Genomic DNA, 13,200 nt, shown 5'->3' with positions numbered 1-13,200 from the left:
TTTGTTTTGCATTCCTCCAAAAAAAAAAAAAGACTTGCATTTAATCTACGGCATTTAGTTGTGATGGGCTCTCTTGTTTCTGCATGCACTGAATTTACGATAAGAATTAACAACAATAACTGAAACATAAGGTACTAACTCTTTAAAACTTACTCCTACCTTCTTCTAACATGGAATGTAAAATGGGGAAAAAAATGATAAAACCTAACAAATGAAAATATTTATGAGCCTACTTGAAATAGACAATTTTTATTTAACTTTTAATTTCCTCCAATATTTCACCTTAAAATTTATATAAATAATATATTGGTCTTTTATATGCTTTGATCAGTGATCACAATGAAAGACATATCCAAAGTAGGTTGTATTTATGCAACTATAATCACACTGAAAGAGATTTCCAAAGTAGGTTCTATTTATGCAACTCTACTTTCGTGTGTTAAAAAGAAATTTGGATTTTTTATTTTTTTTTTGTGAAAAGCAAATAGCAGTGAAATTTATAATAAATAAAGAAACCAACTTTTTTTAGTCCATTGATGACTCATTAGACCATACATTCATAATAAATGAAGAAACCAACTTTTTTTATTCCATTAAAGACTCATTAGACCTATGGGTTACAAGTTGTGTCGTTGTCCAAAAAGACTACAAAATGATAAATCTAAACTTTAGTTATAGTTGTGAGAGTTAATATTATTAAGATGGAAATGTCATCATAGAACCTTCGAAGTAACGAAATGAAAGAAAAGTATTACGATATAGTTTATCATATCAAAAGAAAATTTGTAATGTGATAGCCTTTTGTGGTCTCGTCTGCAAATATCCTTAAGCAATGCAATAGAAAAATTTTAAAAGCAGTACTCTATGCCGACCTTTTACTAACTTAGTGAGAGTCATATAGACCACATATTTTGCAACAATCGGTTATGTTAGCATAATATTTAAGATGAAAGAGGGAATTTATTCAGTACTTTGTTTGAACCAAATCAAATACACCCTTGAATAATGTCTAAAGCCTAAGTTTTTTAATAAGTTACCTAAACAGAAAAAGGAAAGGAAAAAAATCTTAAAATTTAGTTACAGCTCCCAATTTATGTCATCTCTTTCTTTCTTAATGTTGGGATTGTGTGCAGTGCACTAGTTGCACTGGACACGTTAGGATAAAGACACATGTCTAAACTGAACATGTGTTTATATCCCAATATGTCCTATGTATTAATGCATTGGACACAAGCCGTGTCCCTCTCTTAATATGAGCTTCTTTTTCATCTTAATTCTTTTATACATAATCAATTATTATTAATGACACTGGTCACAGTCCACGCGAAGCACAAGAAAATTTCAACACACACATGATGAATTCTGACAATTTATACTTGTAAGATTGCCTACCAATCACCTCTTAAATCTTACTAGAGTAATCAAGTTTTGCAACCACAAAACAAAAATAATAATGAAAAAGTAAAGTTCCCTAACAAGTCCAATCGTTAAATAGCCAATCTTTTTTGCTAAAAACAATTTCCAAATTTCTTAGAATAAATTGCAAACGTGAATAATGCAATGTAAGGTTTTCTTATCTTAAATAAATGTACTACAAAAATCATATGGGAATTAAAAAAAGAATCTAGAACACTTGCTCTCATGGCACAACAGGAGATTACAAAAATTAGCTATATTTTTTTTTTTTCATATCATTTTCACCATGCAGTGCATGGATTGGAGTAAGAGAATTTTATTTAATTCCTTGATTTTCTGAATATGGGTCTCTCCATTGGGTCTGGAAAGCCTAGGTTTAACCCAATCTCAGGTTAACATTTTATTCAGTTAGCCACTTAGCTCAGCCCAAATATAGACCAGCTTAATATAAGCCCATATCTCAATGAAAAAATTAATGCTATTCTAATAAAAACCCACCCAAATTAGTCCAAGCAGTGGCTTCTGCCCCAAAGGCCCAAACTCATCCCCCCTTGTCTAATGCATCAAGTTCCAATATCAAATACGCATGGAAATGACATACTATATTCTTAGCCCAAATCTCATAAGACCCAGAAGAGTAGCAAAAGAATTCCTAGAACCTGCAAATGCAGGACTGGGCTTTTCCCAAACAAGAGGTTTGGGCAACATAGTTGTAGGTCTCGGTCCCGCTAGAGTTTACTTCATAGATGGGTGTTGGGCTTGTATTTGTTCATGAGTGAGCACTTCAGCATTCTACATTTGCAACATGGAGTAGCCCCATTCAAATTGAAACCAAGTTCGTAGATACCATACTTTTGTTTCCTTGTAACGTCCTTTGATTTGGTCAATTTTTTTTTTTTTTGCTTTGATTTGGCCAAATTAAGAGTATCTTCTTGACACTTATCTCATTTTTTTTGGGTCTTGTTTTGTTTACTGTTTCTTTAAGTATCATTTTACTCTTTTCCATATCATTATAATAATAATAATAATAATAATTAATATAGTTCAGCTATAAACTTGGTTGTAACTAAATTTTGCTGAATATCTTTTTTTGGATATTAATCCTGATAAATTTGCTATTAGATTATATTTTCTTTTTATATCTTTCTTCCTTACAAATTTTTTAAAACTTCAAAAATCATTAGCTCTATTACAATCAAATATTTCAATTTCTAAGCTATTGTATTCTTCTTCTTCTTTTTTTCTTTTTTTTATGAACTAAGCTATTGTATTCTAAAAGTATGCATAAAAAATAAATTTATATATCGAATAGTAAATATTATGTAATTAGTACAAAATTTGACGCCTGTTTTAAGAACATAAATAATATGAAATTCAATTGTTAGATTTTTTTTTTAAAAAAAATTTTAGACTACAACTAAATTTATAGCCAAAAAAAATTTCAGAATAAACTCTATATTTTGTTTATTGTTGCTTTAACAATATCATTTACCCTTTTTCATTTTAAAATTTAAATAAAAAAAAAAAAAAAAAACCTTTAACCATTATTGGGGCCAGACACTTATTACTATTCGATCACGGCAATGGTCACTTTGGCCGACACTAGAGATTACGTAAGGCAGTAGATTAATAAGGTTTTTTGAATGGTGATTTGGAACTACGATTACATTGCTTGTTGCTCACTCTACAATTTGACCTAACTAATGTACCTTAACTAGGAAAGTCATTACATCATATGGTCGTTCCAGTTGACCATTAACCTGGATGGATGTGATGCTTTCGAAACCGTCAAAAATGTAGACTCCACCTTCAACATCAACAACTTATTTTAACAATAAAATCTAGGACATAACTTTTAGCATTATTTATTTATTTATTTAGTAAATAGTATAAACTTTTTTTAACTCAATTGATTAAATCTTTGATAGTTAAATAAAAGATTTGGTGTTCAATATCCACTTACACTAAAAACTAATTGATGTTTTTGTCTGATGATAAAGAGCTATCATCAGAAGCGAACGTCGTAAGTTGAAACTTTCTAAAAAAGAAACTAGTTGAAACTTTCTAAAGAAGAAACTAAATTTTTTTTTGTAAACAATTTATTAAAATGATAGACTATTTTACATGAATTATATCACTTTTTTCACTATTCATAATCTAAATTATGACAAAAATTGTGTTTTTATACTTATTATAATTTTAAAATAATTATAAAAATATGTGACATTCAAAGGGTCAAGTTTAAAACCTTATGACTCCTTTAAAAAATTAGTTTAAAACCTTATGACAACCCTTGAAAAATAGTTATAAAAAAAAAATAATAATAAAACCTTCTTGAGCGAAAAATAATTTTTAATAAGATGAAGACACAGTCGCTAAATCTTGAGTGCATGACCCATTTGGCAATAAAGACCTCTCTGTCTCTCTCCAAAAGAAAGAGTCCATTCTCTTTGAGAAAGAGAAAAAGTCCATTCTTTTTTTCTTTTCTTTTTTTTTGAGAAGGAGAGAAAGAGTCCATTTTGAGAGGTGTTTAAAATTAGTTTTTAATGGTCCGTTTGAATAAGTATTTTCCGTTAGTTAATACTTTATATACTTATTTTTATAGCATAGTTTTTTTTTAATTCAGCCTTTTTTTAAAGTACAATTATATTCTTAAAAATAAACTTCTCATCAAATATATATATATATATATATATATATAAAAGATTAAATTCATGAAAGACCGAGTGTAAACTCTTTAGTTTATACCAACCAATAAAGACATGTCATATCAAACTTTTACTTAAACTTATTATAAAATCAATACATCTTAGCAACATATCTCAATTGCCAAGCCGTCCTTTCTCAACAAAAAAAAAAAATTACCAAGCCGTGAAGATATCAAAATATAGCAACGCACTCATAATAAATTGCCAAGCCTTCAACTTCCCAACATATCTCAATTATTTGTAAAGCGTGACCCACACAAATCTCAATTATTTGTAAAGCTGCAGATTCCTAACAGACTTCATCCAATAGGAATTTAATCTTATTTCAAAATAGCAATACCCAAACAGTGAAGATATCAAAATCTAGCAACGCCCAAATAAATCAAAATATAGCAAAAACCCACAAATATTATCAAGGGCAAATCACCTAGGTCCGGGGATTTAGTGTGGCAGCTAACGGAGGTTCAGTGAGGTAGTGCAGTGGCAAACAGAAGTCTAGCGAGGATTGTGGCTGGAGACACATGAGCTGACGAGGGATTGAGATTTTAAGGAAAACACGAAAAAGGTTTTTTTTTTTTTTTTGAGATTTTATAACTATATTAGGATGTATTAATTTTACAATGAACTTAAGTAAAAGATTGATGTGGCATGTCTTTATTAGTTGGTGTAAACTAAAGAGTTTACACCCTGTTCTCATTGAATTTAATCTCATATATATATATATATATATATATATATATATATATATATATGATCTCAGTGTTATAACCAAAAGGCACTTAGAGCATTGATTATCTGTGGAAACTTTTTCCTCGAACAAACCTTCAATAATCAAAGTTAAATAGATTAACGTATGATTGGATTAAATTTTGTTGTTAAATATATATATATATATATATATATATATATATATATATTCCTATTATAAAATCAAATTATATAGAAACCAAAATCTATTGCTTGGCTATATGCTAGCTATATATGTATATACTAGAAAAAAGCATATAAATATGTTGGGAAAAAGTTCTGAGGAAAACAGTTTTCTACTATCTAAATTCTAATAAAAATTCAAAGCCTGTTGGTTATAATAATATTGGGTAAGCACTAAAGAAAAGGTATTAATTAATTTATATAAAAATAAATTCATCAAAAATATTTATATGACATAAATATGCATATTTGATGATTAATTGCAAATGTCATTGAGTATGGTCTTCATATTATTTTCATAAATTAAAATAAGCAACAATCCCAAATATACAACCCTTGATATGGGTAACACAAATAATATTAGTAGAACTGCTTATTTTGAATGAGAATTTAAAATGACATCACCAATTCACGTGAGTTAGTCAAAAAAAGATAAAGAAAAAAGTTGCGATCCTTCATATGTGGCTAGTTGTAACTGAAGTCTGGTTGTGGTCTTGGACTCCGGCGTTGGTTGTTAGTGTGAAAAGGCTAAATTACCACAAAAAATATATTTTTTGATATTTTTTAATAATCAAACAAGTTTTCAAATTGTTATATTCTAAAAATTATTTTACAATAATTATTTATAAAAAAATTTCTAATTTAAAAACACCAAAACATAATGTAATCTTTAATTTCAAAAACAAATTTTAAAAGTCTTTTTTAGAGTTGTATTTGAAAACCCCAACTACATAAACCTTATTTGTTTTCCTTTTGATAAATACCAAAAAAAAAATTTGAATTTAGATTCGACTACAAAAAATTTAATAATCAAACTACTTGGAACCTTAAAATGCTTTTAAAGAGTATCATAAAAGTGAGAATTTTTATTGTTGAAGTGGTCCTAGGGTTATAAACTTTGATCCAATTTTACTTCCCAATCACATGTGTTTTTTTTGTTTTGTTTTTTGAATTTGAACAAGAGGACCACACCACACGGTATTGTTGACCTTTCAAAGCTCATTTCACACGGCTGTAAATCAGTCAGTTTTCCACTACAACAACAACAACCAAAAAAAAAAAAAAAAATCACACACATCAAAGCCCACCGTCACCCTAGTCCTTCTCAATCTTTCTTTTCACTTTTGTTTTTGTTTTTGTTTTTGTTTTTGTGTCCCACAGATAAAGCAGCAGCAACAACAACAACAAAAGAAAGAGAAACAACATAGAAAAAACATCATTCGCCGGTATCATCAAATGTGGAACCTTCAAAAACACTGTACTGTACTATAAAAAACACAAACAGAACCTCCAAGTACAACATTTTTTTAGTTACACAATCACAGACAAAAACCCTCTCTCTCTCTCTCTCTGTTTCTCGTCTCAATGGCGGCTGTGCTTTCGTTTATGTCAAATTCTGAGCCTAATTTTCCGAATTCGATAGAGAATCACTCGCAAATATACAAACCCATGTTTTATTTTTGCTTCTTGGTCTTCTTCTTCACCTTCTTTCTGTTGGTTATCTCGTACTCCACGTACAAAAGGTTTAAGAAGCCTGAGCAGAACCGAGAAAAGGTGGATACCCAGAAGACAATTCAGAGCGACCAGTTGGAATTCGAGCGTGCTTTGGATGAAACATCGGGTGCAGTCGTTGAAAATGACCCGACCCATTTGAGCCATTCGCTTCTTTTGGAGATCTTGCCCTCTGATTCTCCCAAATGGGACTGTTTGTTTGGGGAGGAAAAAGGTGGTGACCCGGATTCGAACGGGTCGGGTCTGGATATGGATGGTGTGGACCCGGGTGATGGGGATCAGAGGGTGATGAAGAAAAAGAAGAAGAGGGCCAAGAAGAAGAGGGTGAATTCACTAGCTGAAGAAGGTGGTGGTGGTGGTGGTAGTGAAGAGAGGCCGTGTGTGGAAAGAGGAAATTCGGGTCAGGATTCTCGGGTCAAGCAGGAGTTGGTATGTCTGTACCCGTTTACATCATCAAGTAGTGCCATGCAGAGGAGGATCAAGCAGCAGTATGATGAGCTTGTGAAGTGCAATGAGACCAAAGGATTGACACTGGCACAGGTTTTTTATTTATTTATTGTTTTTCTACCCAATATGTTAAAAATTGTGACTTTCTTATTGGTGAGGGTGACTTAGAAGTTGGTCTTGTTTTCTGTTCTGATCTTTGTGCAATTTTATGGAAAATGCTAAGAGTTACTGCAAATTATATTAAAAAAATATTTTTCTTCGAAACTGATGAGACAATAAGTGGAATCGGTGTCTCATCAATAACATAATAAATAAATTTGTTAATTATATTTTGTTTTTTGTTTTAAAAGTTTGACAGGTCAGTTTCTAAATTTCTATATAGCAAAATTTTTGATAGTTGTAGGCTTGTAGAATTACTCAAATTCCATTTCAATTTTTTGCAATGTGACAAGGAACACTCTTAAAGGATTTGGGTTGCTGCTTGTTTCAGTTACTCCTCTTATATGTGCTATGGCAGATAAATACATGCCAGGGATATGAGAAATTCCTTCTTTTTTGGTTGGGGGGGAGCTCTAGCTGTTGTAAACTTTTAATCATGGAAATGTAAGCTTAATATGGTTGGTTTGTGATAAACTTCAACAAGAAGGGAGATAGTTGATGGGATGGGTTAAAACTTTCAACCAGATAGGTTGTCAATGCAGGCAGAGAGATTGCTCAATCAAATAAAGAGGAATTAGGCCAGGTGGAGAATGGGATTGTTAGCTACATGTTATTTATGAGTTGATATCAAGACCTTGATTATTGGACTACAATATGTGGTGGCAGATTTATCAAATGTATATGGGGCCTCTGTCGAGTAATTCTTAGCTACTTCTAGAGCACGGAGAATGGTGCTCCCTTCTAATAACTTGTGCCAGGGTGATTTATTTGTGAGCCTTACACTTTGTCTTGGTTCAAGGAGAGGTAATGAAGGATTTTGAAGGTTGTCTCAAGGCTGAGGTTGAAATCAGTATACATTTATCTTGTACCAAGCTCATGTTTTGAGACACAATCATAATTCAATGAAAACTCAGGTCTTCCTGGGGAACTGGTCCTTGTGGCTGCAAATATCTCCTTATGCACAGCACACATGAACTTTAGAAGATTTTGTAGATGTTTTGTTGCAAGGGCAATGAGATGTATAAGGATTGAGCTATGAGATTAAAGCCTATAACTAGTTTTTACACACACACACAATATTGCTTTGCTCACAGCTCAAGATATGTTGTTGTTCTCTTCCTGAAGACAATTGATGGTTCACCAACATCATATCAGAGTCTATTTACCCTTGATGTTTTGATTTGATTTCTAAGAACCACCATTTATAAAATTATGTTTGCATGTATCCGCCACTACAGAATATCTGAGGTCAATACTATTCATTTTCAATCCCTCTTTTGGATATGTATTATACATGACAGGTGTTCTATTCTTTTTCTTTTTGTGTGTATGTTAATTCTATTCTTATTGTTGTAATGTAATCATCTTTGAGAGAGATAAATTTCAGAAAATCTGATTCAAAAGATAAGATTAATCCCATGGTCTTTCTGATTTATAGTTCATGAAACTTGTGAGATACATTCCCTTTTTTAAATTGGATGATTGACTAATTTTTTTATCTAAACACCAAGTATCTGCAATTGTGATGACTTTACATGTATCACCAAGCCTTTGTGGTTGTCATGACTTTCTGTGTATACATATTGCAGGTTGGAGATTTTGCCAATTGCTTGGTTGAGGCTAGAAGTGAGCTACAGCATAAGTATGTTCTAAATTATTTAGTGGAAGCTAAGTTTGTCCATTATGTTTGTTTTCTTTCATAAATGTTTTTGGATTGGAATCATTGTGGTAGGACTCTCCTAGTACGTTGCAACTTGTTCTTCAAGCATATAAACCTATACTGTTATGTGCCATTCAGAAGCTCACAACTTATTGATAATTACAGTGAATATTGGGAATAGTTTCTTGATTGTTTAGTTAATGGCAAAATTTTCTTCCTAATTTCCCACTTGACCCCAAAAAACTTGGTTATTCTGAGTTTCTTTTTAAGATATGGAGTTTTTAAAAGCACTGACTACTGTAATTTCACCTGATAGTTTTCCAATTAATTTCTGATTTCCGAAATACTCCTTGCAAAATTTAGTATCTCCTTTTATTTTTTATTTTTGGGTATCTACAATTCTCTTTTTCTCAAATACATTTCTATTATCCTTTTTTCTATGACAGGGCTGATGTCATCCAACGTAAGTTCACTATTACTAAGGCTCTACTATTCAAGGCAGACAGATCTTCCTTTGACCGCCTCCGCCAACAGGTTGGTACTAAATTTTTGGATTTGTAGGAAGTTGATGTGTTTTCAAGTATCTTGCCACCTCCATAAGTGGATTAAATTTAATTCCTTGATTTTTCAGATATACAAGCTAGAATTAGAACAAAAGAGACTAGAAGAGGATGCATTTGTTTATAATTGGCTTCAACAACAGCTAAAACTCTCGCCAGCATACAAAAAGGTACAAATTTAAGTCTTATTTTTTGAATAAATATTTTATTTACGCCTTGAATATAGATGGTTGGTCTGGGAGACTGGGATACTCTTTCTAGTTCCTGTAGAAGCTGCTTATAGAAGCTAATTGTGTAGACAAGTAATCATCCGGGAAGTTTGTAGCCCTCTACTATGCAACACTTAGTCTTAAAGTAATTGCTAATTCTTATATTTACAGAATTAACATTTTCTTTGCACACTCTTTTAAAGTCTTACTGAATACTGATAATAGTGAACTTTGTCAAATTCCATTCCTAATACTCTCTTATGAACAAAAAAAAAAACTGCCAAAACATCCTTTCTCTTCCCTCAATTCTATCAAACCAGATGGAGTCTGTAGTATCTTTTAAGGGGTAAAAAAAGGGATGGAGCCTTTAGTGTCTCTTTCTGCACCCGGTCTTTCATAGGATATGCTGATGATTCTAATGTTCTATCTCTTATGAAAGATGGTCGAAATTAGTGCTTCCATGGAATTGAAAGCAAAATCTGGGGAGCTGGTGGAAAGCGTGGACACAGACTTTGCTGACATTTCATTTGAAGATTTTTTAGCACAAGAAAAGAAGGATTCATTTTGGTATGCTTCATTTTTAGGATGACGTTTTTGCTTGTTTGTTTTATTTTGTGCCCTGCTTATATAATCATATTTTCCATTGCTATGTGTAGGCAAAGAAATGGCAAATCAAGATCATTCTCAAGTTGATGACAATATTTGCTCTGCTAACCATAATCATGAGTTCCAGTAATTCAGTTCGGTTGTATGTATACCCAATACCCAAGTCTTGCACTGTCACGGGAACTTTTTTGGCTGCCGGTGCTTCTTCAAATAGGAATATAACCCCATTGCTAATATATGTTCAAATTTTCTTTATTGGATTTTGCTATGGAAACTAGTCCATCAATATGGATTTTGATAGCATACCATGTTCTACTGAAATTTGGCATTTTTGCTAACTACCAACATTGCCTTTTAAGATTTGAAATGAAATAGATGCTTGTAGATCTTATGCGGTTTGTCGCACGAGTCATATGTTTTTTATTAGGAGCTTTTTCTAGCTATTACTTAAACATTGTGATTGACCCTGTAAGCTTTACCAGATGGTGCACAGCTATATGATTGTACTGTGTAGTTGAGGATGTGACTATTGTGTATAAAATGTTAGACAAATACTAACCTTTGTGCTTGCAAAATCAAGTAAGCTTTTAAGTGCTAAGGTGGGTGGCCATAATCATGGCGGATATCATTCTTGTAGATAAGATATGATCTCAAAGGCAAGTGCAAACAAATTGTCAATTGCAAGCATTTAACACCAAGTTGTTTGAGAGTGCTACCAGCACAGGTAAAGGTAGTACTTATCAAGTAAAAGAAATAATTTTTTGTTTACGTTTTGTGATGTAGAAGGTGTGGCTCTAAATGGTTATTGAAATATCAAGTATGAAATGCGTAAAGATGGTACAGCTTTGCAGATCAGAATGAGTAGTTCAAGCATGTCACGCTCAACAGCGTGTACAAATTTAGGACACCGAAAACCATATTTGAAAATGCATTTAAAACTAGCACAAGGACTGAAAACTTAGGAGGGGAGAATAGGTTTAACAAGGCGAATCCTACATTTATTATCCAAAGTCGTGGCCCAACGATTAAGATCTTGACACGGTGTGGTTCTCGAGTTCAAATTTTGAGGGTGACAATGAAGCTCGATTGGACTTGAGATCTATTTCCTCCACCATTTGAAACCATTGCTGCTTTAGGTTTGGTTGAGATTTTAGGACACCTCTAAGCATATTTGAAAGCGTAATTAAAACTTACTCGAGACCATGTGGAGAATAAATTTTATTGTTTTAATATGGTGAATCTTATACTTCCCATATATAGTCATGGCCCAATGATTAAGGTCTTGGTATGGGTTAGATCTCAAGTTCAAATTTTCAGGGGCAACAACATGATACTGGTTTGACTTAGGCCTATTTCCTCCCACTATTTGAAAAACTTTTGGTGTTCTAGGTGAGGTTCAGGTTTAGGACACCTCCAAACATATTCAAAAAAGTGTTTAAAACTAGAACCCAAGGCCCAAAAAAAAGAAGAATAATTTCATCTGTTATGAACTGGAAAAATAAATAAAAAAAATAATTTAGTCAATTCGAGATGATTAGCATCTTGAACTTGAGAGGGATGATAGAGTTTATAATTTAATTTCTACTTGCTTCATTAATAATTTTTACTTACATAAATACTAGTGAAGAGATAATACTCATCACAACAAAGTCCTAATACATAAGATCCAAGTCGTATTTGAATTGAAATAGAAATGCTAATCCTAATGCTAATATATTGCAGAAATTCTCATCCTAAACTACTGCAGATCTACTGCAGAAGCTTATATGAAATTCAAGAGCTTTATTTGAATTCAACTTGAAAACCTGCATCCTTATCTTCTTATATTGTTATCCACGTGCAATGCAATCTCCTTTTGGTGTTGTCCGAAGTCTAAGCCATAGCAGAATCCTACTCACCATCTAAAGGTTGGACTTGTCATGGTACATATATCTCAAGTTCAAATTTTTGGGCACAACGATGTGATATACTAATTTGACTTAAGGTCTATTTCCTCCCACTATTTGAAACAATTGGTGCACTAGGTGGGTTGAGATTAGGTTATGGTTCAACTCATATGAAGGAACGCCCACAACCTCATCTCTAGGCTCGTATTTATAGGTAGATAACCTTATGAGACTTACATACATGACCCCTCCTATGTGAAAGGGACAAACCTTATCTTATTTTTTAGGATAACTTCAAATTGTTCACCAATTTGTCCTACTATGCACCTTCCTCTCCCAAAGTCAACTTCTTTTTTCCTTTGGAATGAAGGAGAAATTTATTACATCAAAAGGAGGGGCATGGGCCCAGTTCATCCCTCCCTAGGGGGAGAATATTCAAAGGGGGTAGAGGAGTGGAAATCAGCCCATCCACACTACAATGGCCCAATGGGCAGTCCTAGAAATAAGTTATGGGCTAGGTTATTAGCCTATCTATTTACAAAGCAGAAAACCCAACATACAAAAGTGTATACGTCTTATTTCAACCATGATTGTTTCATTGTTTAGACTTAGCCCAATTCACTTCAGACTGGGCTAGCATAGATTGCTATGGCTATGGAGTTTGAGTCTCCTTCAAAAATCGCACAACAGATTCATCCTGAACCTCCTCACTATAGTTGATGTTAACATAAATGGCAATTTTTTTTAAGACAGAATTTCAAACTATAACATCCACTCCTGATGGAGTTAAACCTCAGATCACTTATTCAACCATCAAAAAAGACTTTATTTTTTAGTGCACCAATGAGCTTGTTAGCCTTCTTGTTTTTTTTTTGGTTGATAATTTGTAAATATTGTCTTGGTGGTTGGTCTTTCAGCCACCAGTCATAGTTTAAGGGGTCAAGGGCCAGAAAATCAAGGAATATTTAATTATTACAAACTACAATTCACAACAATGCAGGTGCAACAAAGATACATTACCTATTGCCTCTAGAGCTGCATTATTTGATTTCTAAAATATCAATTATACGTGCTCCTTATCAGATAACAAGAAATCAAACCACTTGA

At 32.6% G+C, this 13,200-nt stretch overlaps 1 protein-coding gene across 1 annotated transcript; it reads left to right on the top strand.

The window, feature by feature from the left end:
• The first annotated feature begins 6,165 nt into the window (after positions 1-6,165).
• Positions 6,166-10,596, top strand: LOC142637122 (uncharacterized). Its single transcript, XM_075811396.1, has 6 exons — positions 6,166-7,106; positions 8,762-8,814; positions 9,279-9,366; positions 9,464-9,562; positions 10,041-10,168; positions 10,258-10,596. The coding sequence occupies exons 1-6, from the start codon at positions 6,420-6,422 to the stop codon at positions 10,292-10,294; spliced, it is 1,092 nt and encodes a 363-aa protein (XP_075667511.1). The 5' UTR covers positions 6,166-6,419; the 3' UTR covers positions 10,295-10,596.
• The last annotated feature ends 2,604 nt before the right edge of the window (positions 10,597-13,200 follow it).

The sequence above is a fragment of the Castanea sativa genome, chromosome 5 (genome assembly GCF_040712315.1).
Source record: "Castanea sativa cultivar Marrone di Chiusa Pesio chromosome 5, ASM4071231v1".
Taxonomy (NCBI): Eukaryota; Viridiplantae; Streptophyta; class Magnoliopsida; order Fagales; family Fagaceae; genus Castanea; species Castanea sativa.
Note: the sequence above shows the minus strand (reverse complement) of the source record. Positions and strands in the feature narration are given on the sequence as shown.

Bases quoted from the DNA above. Each gene is read 5' to 3' on its own strand.
- LOC142637122 (XM_075811396.1), top strand. From the start codon at position 6,420: ATGGCGGCTGTGCTTTCGTTTATGTCAAATTCTGAGCCTAATTTTCCG. The intron at 7,107-8,761 runs GTTTTTTATTTA...TACATATTGCAG, and splicing joins AAGGATTGACACTGGCACAG to GTTGGAGATTTTGCCAATTG. The intron at 9,563-10,040 runs GTACAAATTTAA...CTCTTATGAAAG, and splicing joins TCTCGCCAGCATACAAAAAG to ATGGTCGAAATTAGTGCTTC.